Source organism: Acinonyx jubatus, chromosome C2 (assembly GCF_027475565.1).
Source record: "Acinonyx jubatus isolate Ajub_Pintada_27869175 chromosome C2, VMU_Ajub_asm_v1.0, whole genome shotgun sequence".
Taxonomy (NCBI): Eukaryota; Metazoa; Chordata; class Mammalia; order Carnivora; family Felidae; genus Acinonyx; species Acinonyx jubatus.
Window position 1 is genome coordinate 154,469,453 of NC_069384.1, and position 23,030 is coordinate 154,492,482.

Sequence of the window (23,030 nt, forward strand, 5' to 3'; positions counted from 1 at the left end):
GGATTGACCCCTTTATCACTATGTAATGCTCTTGTTATTATGGTGTTTTGAAGTGTTATTTTGTCTGATGTATGTATGGCTACCTCCAACTTTCTTTTGATTTTCATTTGCATGGGTTATCTTTTTCCATCCCTTTACTTTCAATCTGTGTGTGTCCTTACATTTAGAGAGTCACTTATAGGCAGCATATAGATGGGTCTTTTTTTTTTTTTTTTTTTAATTCATTCAGGTACTCTGTATCTTTTGATTGAAGAATTTAGTCCATTTAAAGTAATTATTGATAGTTATGTATTTATCGCCATTATGGTAATTGTTTTCTAGCTGTTTTGTAGTTCCTCTTGTTCCTTTCTTCTTTTGTTCTCTTCCTTTGTGGTTTGATGACTTTTAGTGGTACACTTAGATCCTTTTATCTTTTGTGTATCACAGATTTTTGCTTTGTGGTCACCATGAGGTTGTTACATATAACAACTTATATTTGCTTTATGTTTGTTTATTTTTGAGACAGAGAAACAGAGCATGAGTGGGGTAGGGGCAGAGCGAGAGGGAGACACAGAATCTGAAGCAGGCTCCGGGCTCCCAGCTGTCGGCACAGAGCCCGACACGGGGCTCGAACCCACGAGCTGTGAGATCGTGACCTGAGCTGAAGTCGGACGCTCAGAGGACTGAGCCACCCCAGGTGCCCCAACAACTTGTATTTGTAACAGTCTATTTTACGATAACTTCTATTTGAATACGTTCTGAAATTCTACATTTTTACTCTCCCTCCCTCCCGTTTTGTTTTCAGTGTCACATTTTACATCTTTCTATCTTGTGTATCCCTTGTTTGTAGTTTTAGAATTTTTTTTTTTTTTACTACTTTTGTCTTTTAGCCTTCAAACTAACTACACCATTACTCCATATTTACCTTGACCAGTGAGATTTAGCCTCTCTCATGTTATTAATTAGTGCCCTTTCTTTCCAGCTTAACAAAGTCCTTTTAATATTTTTTGTGAGTTGGTTTAGTAAGATGATTAACTCCTTTAGCCTTAGCTTGTCTGGAAAACTCTATCTCCGATTCTGAATAACTTTGGTGGTTAGAGTATTCTTGGTTGGAAGTATTTTTTCTTTCAGTACTTTGGATTTCATGCCACTCCCTTCTGTCCTGCAGTTTCTGCTGAAAAACCTGCTGTTAGTCTTATGGGGCCTCCTTCGTGCATAACAAGTTTTGAATCTTGCTGATTTTAAGGTTCTCTTTAACTTTTGACATTTTAATTATGTGTCTTGGTGTGCAGCTCTTGGGGTTCATATTTTTAGAGCTCTGTACTTCCTGGATCTGGATGTCTGGGGGTTTTTTTGCCCTAGGTTGAGGTTTTTAGCCACCATTCCTTGAAATAAGTTTTCTCCTTTCTCTCTCTCTCTCCTCCTACTGAGAGCCCTATGATATGAATGTTAATCCACTTGATGTTGTCCCACATATCCCTTAAGCTATCCCCACTTTTTTTCATCTGTGTTTCTTTTTGTTGTTCTGTCTGGGTGAGTTCTACCGCTCTGTCTTCAGGTTCACTGGTCCTTCTGATTTATCTAGTCCGCTCTTGAACCTCTCTAGTGATTTTTTCTGTTACTATATTCTTCAGCTCCATGACCCCTGTTTGGTGTTTTCTTATATTTTCTTTGTTGAAGTTGTGTATTGATCCATTTTCCTCCAGGGTATGGTGAGCATCTTTATGACCATTACTTACCCTTCTTCTTAAATGTCGTAATGTTTATTATTCTGAGAGAGAGAGAGAGAGAGAGAGAGATGGCACGAGTGGAGGAGGGGCAGAGACAGAGAGAACCCGAGGCAGGCTCCATGCTCTCAGCCCAGAGCCCGATCTGGAGCTCAAACTCTGGAAACTGTGAGATCATGACCCGAGCCAAGATCAGGAATCGGATGCTTACCTGGCAGTCAACCAGGCGCCCCACTTATCTTTTAGTAAGGTGTTTTTCCTGAGGTTCCTAGATAAAAAGGCCTCTCCTCTTCCTGGAGTGAGCTCATGTAGAAGATGGACCTTCTTGTTCAACCAGGTCCTCATTATCAGTGGCTCTCAAACCTTTGTGTCTGTACAGCCTGTTTTATCGTTCATGGTTCCCAGTAGTTGAGGAGGTGCCAGGATCGGTCAGTGTCCCAAAAGGGAGAAGCTCAGCACCTAGATTCAGGCTGACTGGAAGATACTCGGGCAGCAGCTTAAAAAATATGCAATGTACACAGTTCTTTGGGACTGCAAGCATGAACTCCACTGGCCACCAGGGCCAGGTGATCTGGGGGGCAGCTGCAAAGACCAGGACTCCACACAAGTGTACAAACACCTGTGTGGGGGATACCGGCACGCTGCAGTGAGGCGGGGGGACCGTGCGCGCAGAGATGGCGTGCACCGGCCTGGTTCCCTGAGAACACGTGGTAGGCCTTGGGCACGTGCCGAACTCGAAGCCCACCCTGCAGGACTAAGCTGCAGCTCTTTATGGTCGGGCGGGGGTGCGTTTCGGTGTGCTTCCTGGGAAACGTCCTGGGGGCGGTAGCCTGCCAGGGAAGAGCTGATGATGGAGCCCCGTGGGACCCAGGAACGTACGGCCCTCTGGCCAGCAGGGCCAGGTGACCGAGGGGCATCCCCGAGTGGCCGGCCCCAAAGACCGGGACACCAGATGCATGTAAAAGCTCCCCTCCAGGAGATCCCGGCGCTCTGGAGTGTGGCAGCGGGGGGAGAAGAGGGCGCTTCCCGAGGTCCCCGGGGAGGAGGGCGGGCAGCCCTGAGATGGGTTTACTGGAAGCCTGCCCCTCAGGCTGCCGCTGTGAGGGTGAGCCACGAGGCCTCTTTCGTAGACAGGACTCCTGGGCCTGTTGTCTCGTGCTGTGCCCTGGGGCTGTTGGCCATTTACCCTCTCTTCCCGTGCGGCCCACCAGCAGAAGGCCCGCTGGCCCCCAGAGCCAGGAGACGCAGAGGTGTTGTTCTCTAGCAGCCAGAACACCAGGGTGCCAGGTGGGAAACCCGGGCACTGGACACAGAAGCTCCTTCCGGACAGATAATGGTGTTCTGAAGCACAGCACAGGGAGAGGGAGAAGTTGGTGCCCACTGGCTGAGGAGTGACCGAGGGGGGCTGTAGAGAAGGTGCCCACCGGGAAAGAGAAATTGGGGGAAAAAAGCCCAGAATTCCTTGTCTTTTTTTTTTTAAGCCTTCTCCAGCCGGAGCAAGACAGAGGGAGCGCACGAAGGCGGTGGCCGCCAGTCCCTGGGCCTAGAGCGTCCCAGCAGGCCCCGAGTGTGTCTCAGACCAGATGCATGGGCCTCAGGCCAGTGCGCCCACACAGAGTCCAGGCGGCCCTCAATGGGCCACTTCCAAGCTGGGCTCTGGGGCGGGGCAGTCCAAGTGTGTGAGCCCTTTAAGAGCCATTTCTGGAATCACTAGCCTCGTGGGCCTGGTGGATGTGAGCCTGTTGGTGTTCAAAGCTAGATGTTTTAGGGGCCTGTCTCTCAGGCACAGATTTTAAAAGTTGGGGTGCCCAACGTGGGGTGCAAGCCCTTTGCTCCCCGGGAGAAACTCCGGGTTTTGAGCTCTCTCCCAGCCGTGAGTCTCTGCACTGGGGGTGGGACCTACGGCAAGACGGCGTCCCAGCTTCTCCCACCCGCCGTGACACGGGCCTTCTTTCAGTGTGTGAGTCACTCAGCTAGCTTTTAGGGCTCTTTTGTCAGATCAGGCTGTCCTTTACGTACCCGTAGAATCAGGGTGCCGACGGGAGGAGGGGAGACAAGATCCTCTCGCGTCATCTTTAACTGGGTCATCTGCAGTTGGAAAGATGAGGGCACAGCAAACCCATGGCCGGAGGACCCCGAGGCTTTGTGTTTGATCCTGTCGAGAAGCGGCCGCCCCAAGGCCCTGCTCAGGCCAGCTTCCGGCCTCGGGTCTTGCGACCATCCGCGCTTTCCTCCCTGTTCCAGAGTCTGTCCCACTGTGAGCTCATCACAGATGATGGGATCCTGCACCTGAGCAACAGCACCTGCGGCCACGAGGGGCTGCGGGTCCTAGAACTAGACAACTGTCTCCTCATCACCGACGTGGCCCTGGAGCACCTGGAGAGCTGCCGTGGCCTGGAGCGCCTGGAGCTGTACGACTGCCAGCAGGTCACCCGCGCGGGCATCAAGCGGATGCGGGTAAGCGGGGGGCACGCGTCCCCTGGCGCTTTCGAAGCTAACGGCGAACACGCCAAGAACCACCGTCTGCTCCCCACATTTTACCCTCAGCCCGTACTCTGCAGACTGGCAGGCTGAACAGGAGTCTCCCTGTCCAGAATTTCCATAGTAGACCTCCCCCTGGCAGTTTCCACTTCCAGAACGGTGTTGGTCTGAGGCTCCTCGCAGTCTGCTCGGAATCCCGAGGAAGGAGCCTTCCGGCCTTCACCGGCAGGAAGGAGACCGGGGTCTTGGTTACTTTCCAGATGAGAGGGCTTCAGGAGAATGTGGCTTCCCCAACCCCCAGGCAGCTTACCTTGTCTTCCTGAATGCGCTCTGAGCTTTGCATCTCCCTCCCAGAGCTGCCCCGGGTGCCAAAGCTGTGAGGCCCGTGCTCAGTCTGCATCCAGGGCTGGTGACGACACCGGGGCACGTATTCTGTGCTCTTTGGAAGGTGCTGGCTTAGGGGGACAGTGTGTCCGCAGCAGCTCTTGCCCGCACCGGGAACTATCTGCCCGAGGGGGAGGGGGTCGATTCTGTGTGGAGAACGCATGGGCTCGTCTAGGACTGTGCCTCTAATCCTCAGAACCCCCGCGTAGCGACGACTCCAGGTCGGGCTTTTCTGCTTCCAGGCTCAGCTCCCTCACGTCAAAGTCCACGCCTACTTTGCTCCCGTCACCCCCCCGACAGCAGTGGGAGGAAGCGGACAGCGACTGTGCAGGTGCTGTGTCATTCTCTGATGGCAGCGGCCAAGCCCAAGGCGCGAGGTGTCCCTTCCTCCAGAGAAGACCCAAGTCTTCCCGACCTGCCCCACCTTCGCCCAGATCTCTTGGTTCTCCATTGGGAAAGGCACGTTCAGGTAAAAGACTCCGGTAGGGACCGCAGGAACTCCGGTGAGAGTTTTCACCTTTATTCTGCTACGAGGCAATCACGTCACAGCCCGGAGTCTGGTGGCACGAGGCAAGAGCGGCCTCGGGGTAGCTGGGCCACACGGGAGAGGTGGGGGCCTTCTTAGGAAGTCCCGCCCTTGGCTGTGTCGGCGTTCCTCAGACCGACCATCAGTGTTAGCACAAATTGAGCAGAAGAAATAAGCTGTTGATCTTCTAGCTGATACTTAAGCCAGCGGCCTACTTTAATTCACACGGATTCCATTTTGACGAGCAGGACTTTTCCACTTTGAAGACTAAATAGCAACTTTCTCAAAGTGACTGTACTGCAAATCCATGATGCCTGCTGGTTTTGTATGTAGAGCCTTGGGTGGGAGGCAAGTTAGCCGGTTTCCATGAGACACCAAAGAAATGAGGACTCTGAACTGGGTGGGGCAGGGTCTTCACCCTCCTGTGTCCGTCAGCTTGTCACACACACTTTCGGGAACCGAGAGCTGAACACACACGGCTCGGAGGTCGTGTCGCTGCCTGACCAGACGGGGGCTGTGGCCCGTGCCGCGGCACGGAGTGCGTTTTCGTTATAGGAGAAGAGCTAACCACGCCATCTCTCGCAAGACCTGGGGGACCTTAAAGAAACGGAACGACGGCTTAAGTTATCTACAGTATAATCAATTAAAAATAATGAATGGATGCATGTAGAATGGGTGTGATTTTTTCCAAGTTTATTTTAAAATCTTAGAAATCAAGTTACACCAGAACTATTCAAAAATTGTACACACTTAAAACTCAGATCAGTAAAGTGTTGGCACCTTTCAGACTCATAATATAAAAATGAATAAACCGTAGCAATGCTCAAGTCAGAGGGTTTTATTGCTATAATCGTATGGCAGACAAATCTGAGCAAAACCACTTTCCCAACTCAGACCTTCCTAATATTATTTAAAATCCGATAAGCTCTAGTTTCCACTCTGGGCTGTCCACACGTGTGATATTAAGACTAGAAACCCGTCACCACCCTCACATTGTAAACCTCAGCGTTCATGGCAGCTGATGACCCTTCCTAGCGACCGCTCCCCACAACGAGGAGCACAGAGCTCATGGGAGGCTGCGGTGGGACAGCAAAGCCGGGGCACTTGTCTCCCCCAGACCAGCAGTCGGTCAGAGGGACCGGTCAGGAGCATTTAGGGTACAGTGGGAGAGAAGGCGGTACCTGCGCGACCCCTTAAGTCACTTTAACAAGGTCTCGGAATAAGCGTTCGAGTCCTGATGACTTCAGCGCCCGAGGACACATCCTCTGGCATTCCCTGGCCGGAAGTGTGCACACACCACAGCAGTTGTTTGAAAATACATTTGTACCACTTTGTGTGGCGGCGTGACTGTGGAAGGAAGCTATTTAAGTAAAACAAAGAGCGGGGAACACAGACTTGCTTCAGTAATTATAGTCTCCGTTTTAAAAATTCGCACGACCAGGGCTTTCTATACATGGGCTCTCTTGAGCCAGGGCACAGCCCACTGGGGTTCCTGGACTCCCTCCTCAGTGACCCGTGACCTCATTCAGAACCCCAGGTGAGGTTTCCCAGAGGCGCGGGCTGGGTCCGCTTCCTCTCCGTGTGGGGAGCGGTCGATGGAAAAGTCTGCCGCATCAGCTTTGAGAAAACAGACCGAAGAGAAAACCACACAACGGGCCTCACCTCTCGCAACATCTGGACTTCGGTGTGCTCAGCACATGCCCGGAACCCCTCAATTCTGGACTCGAGGGGACACGGTCAGGAACTAGGGTTTAAATGAGACACGCGTGTGCAAAACAATCGGAAAACATTTATTTTACTGAAATGTATACATCCTACTGTTAAAAAAACAAAGTAGCAAATTTGCTGGTGCCATAATTTAACCTGCTTCACTGGGACAGACTAATTTTCAATGCTGCTTGGTAGAATTTCAAGTTCGATGAGCTTTTAAAGTGTTTTCAACCCCATTTCTAACACCTGATGAGGAATTCGAAATAGCACACAGCATTAAATGACATTTATTGTTCCGTATATCTTGAGACTCAAAAAGGAATGCTAAATAGACAAGCAGAACTCTAAAAACAAGAGATATGCTCACTTCTTTCCCAAGTGATTGGTACAGAAAACATGTGTTCATACAAAAGCAAAGGGAGATGACAGAAAGGAACGTTCCCCCGCTTCAGGGTCTACAGAGTTACAGATATTTTCAAACTAAAGACGAAAGTGTTTAGAGACCGTGCGTCTTAACCCCCTTGAAGAATAAAACACGAACCGTCAAAGCTTGTTACCCACTGAAGTGGTCTGTCTTCTGGGAGGGATTTCAGAGTCCAAATCACTCCTATTTCTGCCCGAACAAAGATAAGAATCGGCACGTTCAAAACCAAGACAGCCGGGCGCGTGGACAGAGGTGCTATAGCTAAAGGGCGCCGAAGTTTAAAACACGGTCTGCTCCACCACAGGTTTCACAGGTGCCTGCTGGTGCGTGTGGGGAGGGAAGCGAGAACGAGGAGGAAATCGCAAAAGCCGTGGAGTCCCTTTGAGAGACAAGCATTTGGTTTTGTGGAAGACGCACCCTTTTTAAGAAAAAGAGGCCATCGTGTGGTGTAGCCAAAAGCCTCTTAAATAATCACCACAACGTTTACCATGATTGTACTAGAGCTCAATATCTCAGAAGCGTGGGCCATTTTTACGGCACAGTTTAGTGTTTCATTTATGACATCTGGTTTGCCGCGATAATTTCAACTCACTGATAACAAAGACCCCTCAACGGCAAGTCAGAAAACTACCATAGTCTTCCCCCTCCCCGGGGCACCTGGTTCCACGGTCTGGGGTAGGGCTTTAAAAACACTTAAGGACAGGACGGTTCAGAGCGAGGAGGGACGGGGTGGTCGGAAACAGCGAAAGGGAGGAACGCCACATGAGCTTAAAAGGCATTGGGGCTTCAAAAATAAAAACCAGAAACAAAATGCTAAAAATGGAAGCGGAAGCAAAAGGTTTTTCAAGAAATCTGTGACGAAGCAGAAACACAAAAGTCTTTGTACCTATTAGGATTTACACTGATCCTCTCACCAAGGTACTCTTGATAATGCAGTTTGCTTCACACCCGCCTTCCTGGCTCGGGTCTTCCCCGATCTGGCATGATCCCGTCACACACACCCTTACGTGATTTCTTCCGAGAAGGTGCCAAGACTCTTACCTGACCGCCAATCACGGTGTCAGCACGTGGCCTCTGCAGACAGACTCCGTGCTGGTTCCACGACGGCACTGTCCCCCACCCCCGCCCCGGGTCGGCATAAGGTTCAGGCCACAAAAGCCAAACTGGCACAGAAAGGTAAATGCCCACGGTACGTTTTTACATTCATTTCCAAACCGCATACAGTGTAGAGAGACAGCAAAGGCTGCCTCTAGGAACTGTACCTACTGGCCTCTGCCAGAGAAGCAGCAGCCGGGCCTGCGCGTGGCCCCCAGAGCTGCACGCGTGCCGTCCCGACGTGCTCACTCTCACGAGGATGCTTGGCTATGGCAGTGACAGTGAGGAGATTCGCCTCTCATACAGCTCATTAGAAAGGTCATCTTGTGTTTTCAATATGAAACATTTCATACGGTAAAATCCAATCCCAAGACTTCTTGGATTCAGTCTTCACACACTTTTAAGCGTGACTTTATTTGGTACTGAATATAGTTCAGACTAAGTAAGACATCACTTCAAAACTATGTGGATACCGTCACCATTCTCTGCTGTGGGCAAAGGAAAGGCACGTTACACACAACTCCTTTCGCCAGGCCCAGGAGAATCCAGACTATTAAATCGAAACTCCTAGAAAGCTACACCCTCCCTTCCCAGTATTTCTGGAGAAGAACACGGACACCTTCCCTTGGATTTTGCTTTTTAACATCCGGCCCATATGCCCGTCGGCGCCCTGTGCCCATGCTGCTGGGCAGCTCTGGGGTGCTTGGGGGATCCAGACCAGTAGCCAAAGTGACGTAAGCAAGGGGGCGGGGGCTGGCGGCAGAGCAGGTGACGACACCGTGCCGGGCCGGAGAACGGCCACTCCACACAACCCGCACAGACCGAGTGCCTGCGTCCCATCTTTTCTGGAAATAATTTCTTAGCTCCTCAGAGGCCTGTCTGAAACATTCTGAAAATATCGCTACTTTTGTCTGATGGCCTCGTGTGTCTTAGGAAACAGCGAGAAGCGGTGCAGCCGTTCATCAAGGAACGAAAGAAACTTTCTCGTGGGGACGAAAGTCTGAGAAACGGGGTGAGACTGGAGGGGACGGCCCGTCGTGTCTGACACGAGCAGCAGCCGTGGCCGTCGCGAGACCCAAACGTACAACCGGACTGCGGCTTTCCTGTCGTAGACGATTTGAGCTCCGCAGGGGAAACGCCGCACAGCTTTCCCGCGAGAGCCGAGCGCGGGAGCAGTGGCCCGAGGCGCCGGGACAGTGAGCGATGGAGCGAGCCAGCCTGGTCCAGGCTACCCTGGCTGGCGGTGGCTGACCGCAAACGCGAGGCACCAGCACAGGCGGAGTCATCCCTTCGGTGCTGGTGTGGACTGTCCCTGCAGGAGTGACTTCCAGGAAAGGGGGACACAGGAAATCTCGGCTCTCCGAGATACAGCTGAGGCTGGGTTTAGATCTTAACCCACCAGACTTATTTTAAAAGTCTCTTCTTCACATACTATCATTTTGCATTAGAAATCCCCTCCTGGGGCGCCTGGGTGGCTCAGCGGGTCGAGCATCTGACTTCAGCTCAGGTCATGATCTCATGCCTGGTGAGTGCGAGCCCCGCGTCGGCCTCTGTGCGGACGGCTCGGGGACTGGAGCCCGCTTCCGATTCTGTGTCTCCCTCTCCCTCTGCCCCTCCCCTGCTCACGCTCTGTCTCTCTCTCTCTCGAAGATAAACAAACATTAAAAAAAAAGAACGAAAATCGCCTCCTTTGACCCCCCAGGTGGAAGTCACCTGGGCCCCCTCCAGGCCCTCCTTCCGTATCCTTTCCCTAAATGACCGCAGTCACTTCCACAGCTTGGAGCCACTGCTGGTGTGCCGGAGGCCTCCAAATTACGTCTCCCGTCCAAGCCTCTGCCGCCAGCCCCAGACGGGCGCAAACCACTGCCAAGCCGACCTTCCGGCTGACCTACAAGGGGACCCTAACCGCTTCCCTGCAGTCACTCCTGCCTCTCTCGGGGGCCGCAGTCTGCCTGCCCAGCGGCTCTTACAGGAGCCACAACCGCCCCTCGCCAAGTGTAGAGCCCAGCAGGGCCCTGCCCGTAAATGCGTCAGACTCAGGTGGCCTCTCCTGCCTCCAGCTTCGCCCCGTTCTCATGGCTCCAGGGTTGCAAGAGTGGAAGAAAAACCAAACCGCATGTACACAAATACTCCTTTGTTTAAACAACCCCACGGACTTCCCAATACGTTTCACACAAAATCTGTCGTGCCCGGGTCCTACACACCCGACCAACACCTCCCACGCTGACCCCACCCGGTTCACGGGCCTCTCACACTGCGTGGCCTTCTCTCAGGTTCGCACGCAGCCTCACATCGCCTGGGGGGGGGGGGGGGTTCCCAGGCGGGCAGCTCCCCTCACTGCTCCAGTCTCAGCATTACGGACACGACACCCCCTCACCCAGCCGCGCCATGTTCCCCAACCCAGCTCCTCCCAAAACACAAGCACCCCTACTTTCCCACTCCTTCACGGCACCTACAAGATTTCGTAATTATGTGCATCTGTCGGCCAATTCTGGTTTGCTTTCCGCTAGGAGTTCCATGAGTCTGCTTTGGTCAAGACCTTTCTAGCACCGAAAGCTGTCTGATACAAGGTGCTCAGTAAAATGTGGCTGAAGTTTTTTTTCCCTAATAATCTAGGACTGACTCCTTTTCCTTATTTGCTAGTTTCCCTTACAACCACTGGAAATACTCGATTCGTTTTTATAAGTCTTCTTCAAACTCTTAAAGCCAGCATTTTCAAAAGTAACCACACAAGAGGACAGCTGATTACAGGCACACGCTTTCATGATTCCAGCATTTTGAGACACATGCACTCATGCAAAGTACCTTTTACTGTGAAGAATAAAAAACAACTCTCATCTTGAAAGTTCTGAACCATCTAGAAGGATAAAGCAGATAAATGATTAAGATCCAACTGTCTTTTCTGAGCTGATTAGAAAAGAGTAAAATTAGAAGCTACAGGAAAATGTCAGAATCTATGTATCTTTGCACACAGAACTCGGTGGTAAAAAAAAAAAAAATGCCTTCACGAAGGCAGTATGAGGTAGTCGAAGTTTACACCTGCTGTACTGGGCAGGACCCCATGCTGACCATGCTTGCCCATGACTAGCCCCTGAGACATCGAAACAGCTCATCTGACCCCCTGGGAGCTGCCCCACCCCCACCCCGGGCCCTGTGAATAATGACTCTTAAGAGAAAGTCCTGGTGTAAGCACTCTTCTATTACCTGCTTGTCACTGAACACCAGGGACACAATAACCTTAATGTTCTTAAAAATTAGTCATCAAATAGTGGCCAAAAGGAAGATACATCCTAACGCCTCCCTGCATAAAACGGGGCAAAGCCCTGCTAACCCCAAAGTTCCCCAGTGAACGTCTAAGGGGTGAGGGGTGGAGGTGCCTGAGCCACGGGTCTCCTGGATCTGTAGTCCTTATGTCACCGAGAGACCCAAACTCTTGTTATAAATTCTTACAGATTTGATCGCAACTCTGAAATTGATTCTCAGGAGTACTTGCACAAGAGACCACAGACTTCCCATAGTTCTTCCACGAGACAGAGAAAGTGTGCAAAAGCAAGGGGCGTGTCAGTTCAAGTTACCTGGTCGCTAACAAGAATGTGAATACCGGTGGGACCCTGTCTGTAGACCTGGTTAATTTGGTGGAAAGGAATATTAAACACCGATGCAAGTTTTCGAGCAACTTCTGAAGCGACCATTTCTTCCAAGTAGATCGCATGATAAACTGAAATAAAAAATAAGAACAGCATTTTAGCAGTAATCTTTGATCTGTTTTCCACCTCATCCATAGGAAGATCACCCTTTCAAAGTACTAAAAACCATACATATAAAAATTAAAAATGGGAACTAGTATTTCTTCCCCCCCCCATTACTACCTGCTGAAATCTGATACTGTATGAACTCTGCTGGGGCTCCTAGCTGGCTCAGCTGGAAGGGTGCACGGCTCTTGATCTCAGGGTCATGAGTTTGAGCCCCACATTGGGGGTGGAGATTACTTAAAAATAGGTATAGAATTTTAAAAAATTAACTATGCCGCACATACAATGTAATAACCATTAACCGTAAACTGTACGAGAGGATCTGAGGTTTTCATTTTTCTTACAGGAATTAACTGCACATGGGAACAGGGGACTTTTTGGAATGTTGGGACTCAAACTCAATAGCAGTAATGGCTGCAAAACTCTAAATTTACTAAAAATATCCTGAAATGGTTTACTTACAATGGAAGGATTTTACGGTATATAAACTATAGCCGAAGAGAGCGGTTTTCAAAACCGCCACGTGTTTCTAACAACATATAAGAAGAGCCAACCCTGTCACTGTTCTGGACTCAGTGATCCTACTACTGGGAGTATACCCTAAGGAATAAAAGCCGCCCCCCGTCCCCCCAAAACCATTAACCACAAACAGCTAGGGACGTGGACGGTGAAAGCTGCTGCTGTTTCCGAGTCACAGCCACAGGCCACCCAGGGTCCTGTGTCCCCGCCACGTGGAACCCCGCAGCAGCCGTCACGTGCACAACACCCAGTCCCTCTGCAGTGAGCACAGCCCCTGTAGGTCCCACTCGGCCACAGACCCCAGGCAGTGCTAGAACTTGGCTTCCCCGAACGAGGGGGTTTTCTTGTGTTTACAATAATGGAAACCTCTGCTAATCACACATTACGAAAAGCCTAGAATGTGGAACTACAATTAAGGAAAGCACAGAGCCGATCTAGAGCGGAGCCCCCGAACCACAGCCTGTGTGAGCCAAACCCTGCCCTCACCTGCTCTTTTCAAAACCACCGTGTGGCCCCATCCATCGCTACATACGGTCTGTGGTGGTTTTGGGGCCACAGTGGCAGAGCCGGTGGGAAAGAGATCCCGTGGTCCACAAAGTGGAGACCTTTACTACCTGGCCTTTTACGAAAGTTTGCTGGAAACTTAGAAAACCCTTGATGAAGGGCTGAGATGGCCGCTGTTTCCACACATTCCTCCACAAACACTTTCCCAAGTATGACGGGCCTGACTCTATATGTGTAAATGATACACAAAATCTCGATGATACACGGAGAGCTCCTTAGAATTTTACCCTTTTAGACAAAGACTTTTTTTCGTTAGTCTCAAAATTCACAGCTTTAAAGTCAAATGGAAAATGGAAAAGCTCACAAGAGTGAGGCTTTCCTTGGGATTTCTCAAACACAGTGTTTCTCAGAGCGCGACCCAGTATTCGGGTAAATGACTGCCACTGTGAATGCCATAACACAGTTCTCTCCGGAAAGTTTGGGGTGTGCTGCCCTTGATTTGGAGTGTGGGAAGGAGGAAGTATTACCACTCACCCAACCTGACAAATGAGAAAACACATCCTTTAAAAGAATTGCGTTTGTTTTTAAGGGCCACACACAAAAGAGGGGAGAAGGGCCGAGATTCGTCTCTGCTCTACAGCAATCTCTTACACAAGTAAGGAAACTCAAGGCTGAGAAGCCCGCCCATAATGGCATCGAGTGTGTTTACAGTGTCACAAGCACAGGGAGCCACTCAGCACCCAGCGCTGGCCAGCTGCCTGTCGGAGACAAGTCCACGCACTTAGTACTGTTATACACACGAATCTTTGCACATGGGATATTTTAAGCTCCGCCCCCCAACCCCCACCAAGCCAGTCAGTAAAATAGAGGGAAAAAACAAAAGAGACACCTTCCTGTTTTCTCACCAAGCTGCTGCCGTCATATTCACCGTTTCAGTAAATGTGAGATGCGGGGAGGAATAAAGGCCAGCAAAACTCCAAAGAGCACTCGGGCTGGTCTCGCTTGTTAGGTACTTCTGGCGCCAAGGGCCACACACACAGGAGACGGAGGTGTGGCGGAAACAGCCGACAAGGGTGGCTGGCGGCCTCCCCCCCCCCCCCAGGGCCGGGCCCCACACTGCCGCCTCTCCCTGCTGTCGGGACTCCGAGCGGCTGGGCAGTCTCGCCGGGACTAGGGTCACAGCCCCGCTCGGGGCCCTCCTGCTCCCACCGCAGTGTCGGAGAGGGAGGGACGGGAAGGCTCGACGCCCTCGGTGCCCACCGGTGCCCGTCGGTACCCACCGTAGGGTGTCCCGCCGCTGCCCTCGCCTCCGCCGCCCGCCAGCTGCCGCCCCTGCAGCGGGGAGCCGCTCGGCTGCTCCTGGCAGACATAGATGGTCAAGCGGGGCCTCACCGACCTGCAACCAGAAGAGGCCACTCGTCAGCCCAGGGGCGAGGCTGCCCACAGGGGGACAAGTAACTGCCGGAGCCTGAGCTCGATCTCCTTAGGAGGACTTTTCGGCATTATTTCATCACACAAAAGAATCCACGAAGAAAAAGGTAAAAACGCACTCCTCACGCCAACTATCACAGGTGGTCTCATCTGATGATCCAGACTCTAAACCATCGAGATGGTCTGTCAGATGCTGGTAAATTTAAGTTTCAAGATTAACTCAGCAATTTCAAATCAGTAAGATTCCACTTCAATGGAATTCTCATGCCACAAGTCTAGAAACAGCAACGACCCTAAATGGGCCTCAAGAGCCAGCATAATTTACAATTCCATCGTTGTCATTCACAATTACGACTTTACATTTTAGCAACTGTTTAGGAGGAGTCACATGACCTTGGAAAACCACAGATTCTGTACCTCTCACCTAAACGAGAGGTCTGTTTTCTTGGAGACAAACCCAGTGGTCTTCAAGAATCAGTAGCGCCCATGTGCATTCCTACTGTCTTACAGTCTACTCTGCCCCCATCAGTGCCTGCCTCGTATCTGGGCCCACCCTGGGGGTGCACACGAAACAGTCTCCTTGTGAGCACGATGGGGCCCAGGCCCCGCAGCACACGAGCACGTGCCAACCTGCCACGGGAACACGTTCTGCCCAAATTCCCCACAAAGAAGGGTGCGTCTTTACTTCAAGCAAACCGTTCCTTTTAAACACAGTACTTTACCTTGACTTGAGTGAATTATAGAGCCGAATGCCATCGGCTGCACCACAAATTTGTACTAAATCCTCCTTTGTCAGTTTTAATAAGTCGGCACCTGGAGAACAGCAAAGAGAGAGTCTTCTCAGAGACGTGGAAAGAACAAGCAGGACGGGCCGCGTGGAGCACCTGGCTTCAACGCAGTGAACCCCCCCTCAAAACCATCGCACCGCAGCCTCCATATACCCGCACACGCAAACTACACAAACGCAAGAGTGAGCATACACAGTCCCTGTCCCAGAGAGCCTAAGACAAACGCTTCCATGTTCCAGGAGCTCAGCCAGGATGCCTGGGTGGCTCAGTCGGTTAAGCATCCGACCTGGGCTCGGGTCACGATCTCGCAGTCTGTGAGTTCAAGCCCCGCCCCAGCCAGGCTCTGTGCTGACAGCTCGGAGCCTGGAGCCTGCTTCGGATTCTGTATCTCCCTCTCTGCCCCAACCTCACTCATGCTCACGCATGGTCTTTCTCAAAAATAAACATTAAAAAAAAAAAAAAAAAAAAAGGAGTCCAGAGGCCCAGAGGCGGGTGAATCAGATCGGTGAGCGGGGCCTTCCAGGGCTGTCTGGTCCTAGTACATGACTTCACCGCCCGCCTTGTTTTGGCTACCTGGCAGTTGTGTAGATAAACAGGATTCTGACCCCAGATAATTAACCTTGAGATCACAACAATAATGTTCTATTTGACAAGAAGAGGAAATGAAGTCTCAAGTTTTGGGGACCCACCCATTCACTCGAGATGGTAGCAGAGCAAGGACTCGGCCTCTTCGTATTGCAACACGCACTGTAAAGTCAGGCCCCCTGCAGCCTGTCGCCGCAGCCGGTCTTAATACGAAGCACGGCACAGAACTGCACGTTATACCTTAAGAACTAAGAACTCCCCCGTAAATCACTGGTAAGCGTAAGTGTCACGGTATCCGAGATCCGCTTTAAAATATGACACAAAAGGGGGAGAGGGAGTGGCAGAGAGCAAGACTGACCGAAGGCTGGGACGGTTACACGGGGCTTCATCGTCCTCTACCTTGTGTGTCTGAATGTGTCCATGATCTTGCTCCCCCCACCCGCCCGCTATTAACACTCGAAATTTAGTTTATTGGTAGAATGTAAATGCCCTCTGGGATTAAGGCATGACTTCCCTGTAAAAAAGATCCACTTAGGTATGAAACAAGATAACGGAGTTATCTTTTCTATTTGAACACGAAAGCCTGACAACTCTCCAGCTTATAAAAGACCAGAGAAGCCCGGCTCCGTGAGGCGCGAGCCCCGGTGGTGTCACTGGACGGAGCGAAAAAAGCAAGACCGGCGGCTTCCCGATCTCTCCGGGGCCCACAGCCGTGCCCAGGGACGCTGTGCGTGCATCTCCCGGACGTGCACACGGAACAGGACGGACGCTCGCGTGCACAGCCTTTTCCGGAGGTGAATGCCCCGGGGCTCAGAGCCGGTGGCCTCACCCTCCTCCCCGTCCTACTGCCAGGAAGCTCCAGGGCAAGAAACAGCAGGCGGCTGGGCCGCGTGAGCACCACTCAAGGTGAAAAGAGCTTAAGACTCTCCAAACAGAAACTAAGGCCCTCCCGGGGTTCCCACTGCCAGGGCTTGCGGTCTGTGCTTCGCTCTTCGTGTGTCTTCCCACGAGGGTTCCAGACGCATCTTCCCCACACACGCTAACACTTTTAAATTTCCAATTTCTCACAGATAAAAGGTACAGTCATACAAAAATGTGGTTACCAGCTAGCAAGACTTTCATCCGGTAGTTCCATTTTAAAGAGACAAGGAGCTACATGGGAATGACTAATCGTGCACAACACTGCGGCAAGGGGCTGACAGAACAGAACCCGTCTTTGTGAAATCAAGCTCTCCCCTGGGCCAGGTGGGCGCACACACAGGCCTGTCCTCTCCAAAGGCTCGCGCCGTGGCCCCACGGCCCTGCGGGCGGGGCAGAGTCACCACAAGGGTACAGCGGCCCGGGGATTCCCGGGGTGTTTGGCCAGGGTATGGTAGTTAGGCACAGGGTCCCAGGGCCACCGATGCCGGGGAAGTGCTGGTCCCGCCCTGTGTGGCGCACCTATCAGTGTCCCTCTAAAACAGGCTTCCTGCTGCACCGCCTGGAGGAAGCCCGCTTGGCCCCTTGTAAGAGCCCGTCTGCGTAGCTCACTCTGCAAGAAGACACTTAAGGATACAAAAGCCACACCCGGGTAGATTCACATCTCATACTACCCGCACAGCAAGAAAGAGGAATAAACTATTGATACGCCCACTCTGATGGACTCAAGGGCATTAGGGGCGGGGAGGGGACGCCAACCACAAAGGTCACATACAGTGTGATTCCATTTACATCACAACATTCTCGAAAGGACAAAACCCAAGAGACAGAAAACAGATTAAGGATTGCCAGAGCAGGCACGGTGGGTGAGGGGTGCGGTAGCACGAAGGGAATCCTCGTGGGGCTGGTGTAACCCTGTATCCTAACTTCGGTAGTGGTCATACGAGCACACGCTTGTGATAAAATGACACAGAACCATACAGACTCATTCCGCCCACGCCAATTTCCTGGTTTTGACGTCGTACTAACATTATGTGCGAAACCTAGCGAAGGGCACACAGAACATCTCTGTACGATCTTTGCAACTTACTGTAAAGCAAAAATTATTTCAAAATAAATTTAATACATTTAATAAAATGAAAAGCAATGCCCAGCACTATATACGCCTGTGCCAAAAGGCAGGCACGTAAGACTGGTGAAGCCACGGACTGTTCCGGAGTTTCCCACTACAAGAGGTATGCGGGGTGTTACCACTGGGCAAGGCCAGGTGACAGGTACGCAGGACTTCCCAGTACGTGTTGACAACTTACCATGAATCCAGAATTACTTCACATTTTTTCTTAAAAATTAAGGTTAATGAAAGTCCAGAAACAAGTACAATACACTCATGTACACACACGCGCACAAAACATACCTGAAAAATTGGAAAACAGTCTTGTGTAAGAAGAGAATCGGTTTTTGAGCAGCCATTGTTGTGTTTCCTGGATCGTGGCTGAAGGCTGAAGTTGCTATTAACAAAGAAAACGAACATAAACAGAAAAAACAATTCAAACTTAATAAAAAATAATCCAAGTCCCTGGCATGTTGTGAAGAACATTTAAACAAAACACAGAAACCCTGCAAGTTTAAAGTCCAAGAAGACCCAAGGGGAGCACAGGTCTGACTACCCAGAGACCCGAACAATGACTCGCGGCCCTGGAAGGGCCTTAAAAACGCAGGACCTTTACAGCCTCTGACGGTTTCAGGACAAAGATACTTACTTCACTCGAGGGCTGTGAAACTCCATCTCCCTGATGATTTGGGGAAGAAGAATTGCTAGGGAGAACGGAAGGAAGGAAAGGAGGATTATTACACACATATATTTAAATCAAGACGTTAAAAGGTGAATTTACTGTGGGACAGGGCATATAAATCTGCAAATTAACAATGTTGACACCACCGGTCAGGGAGTGGACAGGACGATGAAATTAAGCCACGAGGCTGTTTAATTTGCGCCTCCTCCTTCTCCAGCAGTTCCTGTAAGAACTTCCAGGTTTATGAAACATTATCTCCAAGGGCTTCATGAAAACGAAGGCTACGCGTTCATTTTAGTAAGGAAACAAATATGAGAATCCAAGATGAACAATTTGGAATTAACTGCAAAACACACACACTTTACTAAGGAGCTACAAGAAATGGTATAATGATCCTAAGCCAACACGGAAAGTGTCCCTTAATTAACACGTTTATCCATCATTAAAGACGGGGACACTCAAGGCAGCGGAAGGAACACACGGGTGCCGCTGTCCTCGGGTTCCTAAGGGAAAACGAAAACAAAGGCAACTCCGCAGAGAGGGTGGCGCCTTCCTGGTCCTGTGCTCTGCCTCCTTTCTTAGCATCTGTCCTTCAATCACCTCAGTTCTGACACTGACTGGTGACTGTCCTTCTGGACCCACTGGGATGGGGACGGCTCCCGGACGGTGCGGGAGCCCACAACCCGCCCCCGAAGTCATGACCGTCACGCCACCCAAGAGGACTCGGGACCGGGCTGTGACAGCAGAAGGGCCCCCACATGGGGACACACCAGTCCCCGGTCTCCCCGACGTTCCTCCTCTTACAGCGCAAACATCTACGACCTGAGCTGCCCACCAGTCTACTCCTCTGCTTGTCTTCTCATCAGACCCTGTCGCAGACCGGTCCCTGTGTTCCCTCAAAATGCGGATGTTGATCCCCACGCCCCACTCCCTGCATGACCGCACAAGGAGGCGGGGCTGTGGGGCAGGGACCAGGAAGGCGAGGTCCCACGGGCGTCCGCCCCATGGCGTGAGGACACAGGCAGCCGCCGTGGCGGAGGGCCCCCGCCAGAGCCACCAGACCCCACGCTCCCAGCTCCACGACCTCGGGAGACGAGCTTGCACCGTCTCTAAGGCCCCGGGGGCTGGTGTTCCCTTCACGGCGGCCAGGGTGGACCGTGACGGACCGCGTCGGGGCAGCCAGGGCGGAAGGAAGATAACCTCTCCCTCGGCAGTCTCCTGTAACTTTCCTTCCCATCGAGAAGCTTCCAGCAACAGGGGGCCTCCGATGTGACCCGCCGGCATGAGCTCTTCGGCAGAGGGCGCCTGCGGCACCCCCACGCACAGGCCCCGGGGTCTCAGGTGCAATCCCAACCGAGAGGAACATGGAACGAGTCCACCGTCTCCGGGTCTAAAACCACAGTAAGGTTTTAGAAACGAAAAGCTCTTCAAGTTTAAAGACTCACCAATAAACGTAGTGTGTGTAGCAGGAGGGCAAAGGAACAGGGCAGAAAACAGCCCTGATATGGTGCGATTCAAGACCAATGAACGTCCTAAGAAAGGCAATCTCAACACCTGCAAGCCCGTTCCACCGTGGTAACTCACCGTCCTTCTCTCTCCAGGACTCCACTAATGTTCCTTCTCTCTCACCTAGGATGTATCTGGAAAACGCCCCCTTTCCTACAACTTCCACAGTTGTGAACGTGTGAGGCACCAGGGCTGAGAACAGAAAGGCCAGCAGGCAAGGAAGAGACGACTTTCCTCTCAAACCGAGGCGGCCGGACCCCACCACTAAAGACTTCAGATCCGTGTCAACGAGCAGACGCCATCAACCAAGGAGGGGACGCGAGGGGGCACGGCCCGGGCCGCCCCGGGCGCATGCCGGCAGGAAGCAGTACCTGTCTGGGACGCTGCACGTGCCCTGCTGTGGGGAGGTGAAGGCGGGCGCTGTGGAAGGGCTGCTATTCACGTAGGCTGTGGGGGTATCGGGCCACGGAGAGCACTAAGGACAGAAACAGAAATAAATTAGCGAGCTGTTTTTAGAAGTGTATGAAGAAGTATTTCTGCAAGTCACTCTCTAGTCTGGCCAAATGCAAGGTCATAAAACACAAGACACTTGACACTCATCAAGGAACCTCACAGAAACATCAAATTTACTGCCGCGTGGCCTTTACGTGCCACCTGCGTCTATGCACGGACTCATCACAGGGAAGGCCTGAAGTGAGGACAGCAGCGAAAACGTATGCAGGCATTCGAAATGTACACTTATGCACAGCCGGCTTTCAAGACCCCTCCCCTTCCTCTGTAGCAAGGGTCTCACAGGCACCTATCAAGGTTTAGGAACTGCAGAGGCAAGGACGGTTCGTAAGCATCCGACACGTATGGTGACCAGGACAGTGGCTCTGGCCCCCTAGTGCTCCTCTGCTCTCCTGCCCAAGCAGCACCCTCACCAGTACCCACTCGCCTCCCGGATTCCTTTAAGGTTAACAGTCCCCAGCCAAGCAAGGCAAGGCAGGCCTAGCATCGAAACCCATCAACTGTGCACGGTGCTGCCTACGTCTCTCTACCGGTCTGCACATGTCTACACATGCTTCTGGCTTCTCTCTTCTGAAAGGGGCATGGTGAACTAGGACAGCTTTCAGCCTAGGCACCATTCTGAGCACAGACAGAGCAAAGACACAGACACGCGCTATTACAATGAGGAGAAGTGGAAAAGCTAAGTCAAAAGCGTGCTGAGCAGGTCAGAGCAACCAAGGAGGAGCTTCAAACCTGAGCAGGAGTCCACCTCACTCCCTGACAGAGTCCCTGGAATGAGTCCGTGGGAGGACGCCCTCGGTTGCCAGGCCCCCTTCGCAATCACCCTTCTCAGGTTTTACACAAAAAAGCCATCAGGTCTCACCACGGCCAGGGGACAGAAGACCCTCCCCCAAACAAAGCAAAAGACCAAAGATATCGGGATAAATCAGAAAGTACATGACTCTAAAACAATGCTTCTGTATATGTCGGGTAGTTTTCAACTCCTTGCCTTCCAACACTTCAGGAATACCTAGCGTCAGCTGACACCTACTCAAGTAATCGACCAGATCATAAAAAATAGGTCACTGGGATTTGGGGCAAATGACTCAAAAGGAATTGCAAGACCTGAATGACACCACTCAAAGAAAAGTAAGCACGTCTAAACAAAGTTTCTTTTCTCTACAAAAAAAAATGTAGAATGTGACTGCATTCGGCCCTGTCTCATCCTTCAACAGGCATTTCCAATAACATTTCTATTTTTACATTTAACTGTTTATTAATAATTGTATAATTTGTTGTTTTGATAAACTGGTACCAACAATAAGTAGCTGGCTGGCTCAGTCAGGAGAGCACACAACTCTTGATCTCTGGGATGTGAGTTCAAGCCCCACATTGGGTGTAGAGTTTACTTTCAAAAACATTTCTCAACAGACTTAAGAGCCTTATGGTCAGAGAAAATATTAAATTACAGTTTGAATACGTCTGTCATAAAGAAGTAATTAGGGTGATGGTTAAAAGATTTTCAGGCGTAAGAGTCTGTCGTATTGACATGAAATTATTTATGGCGAGTGGAAGAGAAAACAGATCAAGGAGGAAGAATGGGATAAAATTTCAGGCATAACTACAGAGCTCCATCATGAACTTTTTATTTAACATTTACTTATTTTTGAGAGAGAGACGGAGAGGGAGAGGGAGAGAGAAAGCGAGTGGGGGAGGGGCAGAGAGAGAGGGAGACACAGGATCCAAAGCAGGCTCCAGGCTCTGAGCTGTCAGCACAGAGCCCAAAATGGGGCTCGAACCCACGAACCATGAGATCATGACCTGAGCCAAAGTCGGACGCTTCACCGACTGAGCCAGCCAGGTGGCCCCATCATGAACTTTTTAAATGAACAACAGTTGGGTGTTAAATTGCTATGGTATTTAAATTCGGCAGGATACACTTCGAAAAGCAACGTCATAGTCGTATCTTAAATCGACCACCCATTATGTGTCCCCTCGAAAATGGGAAAATTGACCAGAGTGTTCCAACTACTACCAACTTTCAAAAAGAAATCTCATCTGCCCAGACAGCACCACTGAACTTACTGCACGCACACCAATTTCACTGTAAGTGGCCTTTTACGCATCAGTGCCCACTCCCCTGCAACTAGGTCGTTTCTCTTTCCATCTCACAAAGTAACACCGCCTCATCTTGCAGTCTGAGGAGCCCAACTGGCAGATCTAGCAAGTTCTAGGTGTCACATGTTCACGGTCCTCTCCACTACCTGGAAGACGGTTCCCTTGCTACACCATAAAAACTATGACCATGTCGCATAACATGCACATCTAAATAAGGTAAACCTTTTAGTACTAAGTCTCCCCAAATCTGTTCATCACTGCCAGCTGTCTGAGGAAATGAAGCCATCAAAAGCTCCAAGTT

The 23,030-nt window shown here is 51.1% G+C and overlaps 2 protein-coding genes across 7 annotated transcripts in view; one reads left to right on the forward strand and one right to left on the reverse strand.

Annotated features, from left to right (window-relative positions):
• Positions 1-5,758, forward strand: part of FBXL2 (F-box and leucine rich repeat protein 2) — a 111,212-nt gene extending 105,454 nt beyond the window's left edge. For all 5 annotated transcript variants that reach the window (XM_027040558.2, XM_027040560.2, XM_053221737.1 and 2 more), the window contains 2 exons: positions 3,951-4,163; positions 4,814-5,758. In XM_027040558.2, the coding sequence (XP_026896359.2) occupies positions 3,951-4,163; positions 4,814-4,921 (321 nt within the window). In that variant the 3' untranslated portion in view covers positions 4,922-5,758. The remainder of the gene's footprint in view (positions 1-3,950; positions 4,164-4,813) is intronic.
• A 1,108-nt stretch (positions 5,759-6,866) lies between these two features.
• Positions 6,867-23,030, reverse strand: part of UBP1 (upstream binding protein 1) — a 51,009-nt gene continuing 34,845 nt past the window's right edge. For both annotated transcript variants that reach the window (XM_027040557.2, XM_027040556.2), the window contains 8 exons: positions 20,494-20,597; positions 18,584-18,638; positions 18,238-18,331; positions 15,255-15,345; positions 14,382-14,497; positions 11,902-12,044; positions 11,132-11,183; positions 6,867-8,814 (listed from right to left, as the gene is read on the reverse strand). In XM_027040557.2, coding sequence (XP_026896358.1) covers positions 8,777-8,814; positions 11,132-11,183; positions 11,902-12,044; positions 14,382-14,497; positions 15,255-15,345; positions 18,238-18,331; positions 18,584-18,638; positions 20,494-20,597 — 693 coding nt within the window. In that variant the 3' untranslated portion in view covers positions 6,867-8,776. The remainder of the gene's footprint in view (positions 8,815-11,131; positions 11,184-11,901; positions 12,045-14,381; positions 14,498-15,254; positions 15,346-18,237; positions 18,332-18,583; positions 18,639-20,493; positions 20,598-23,030) is intronic.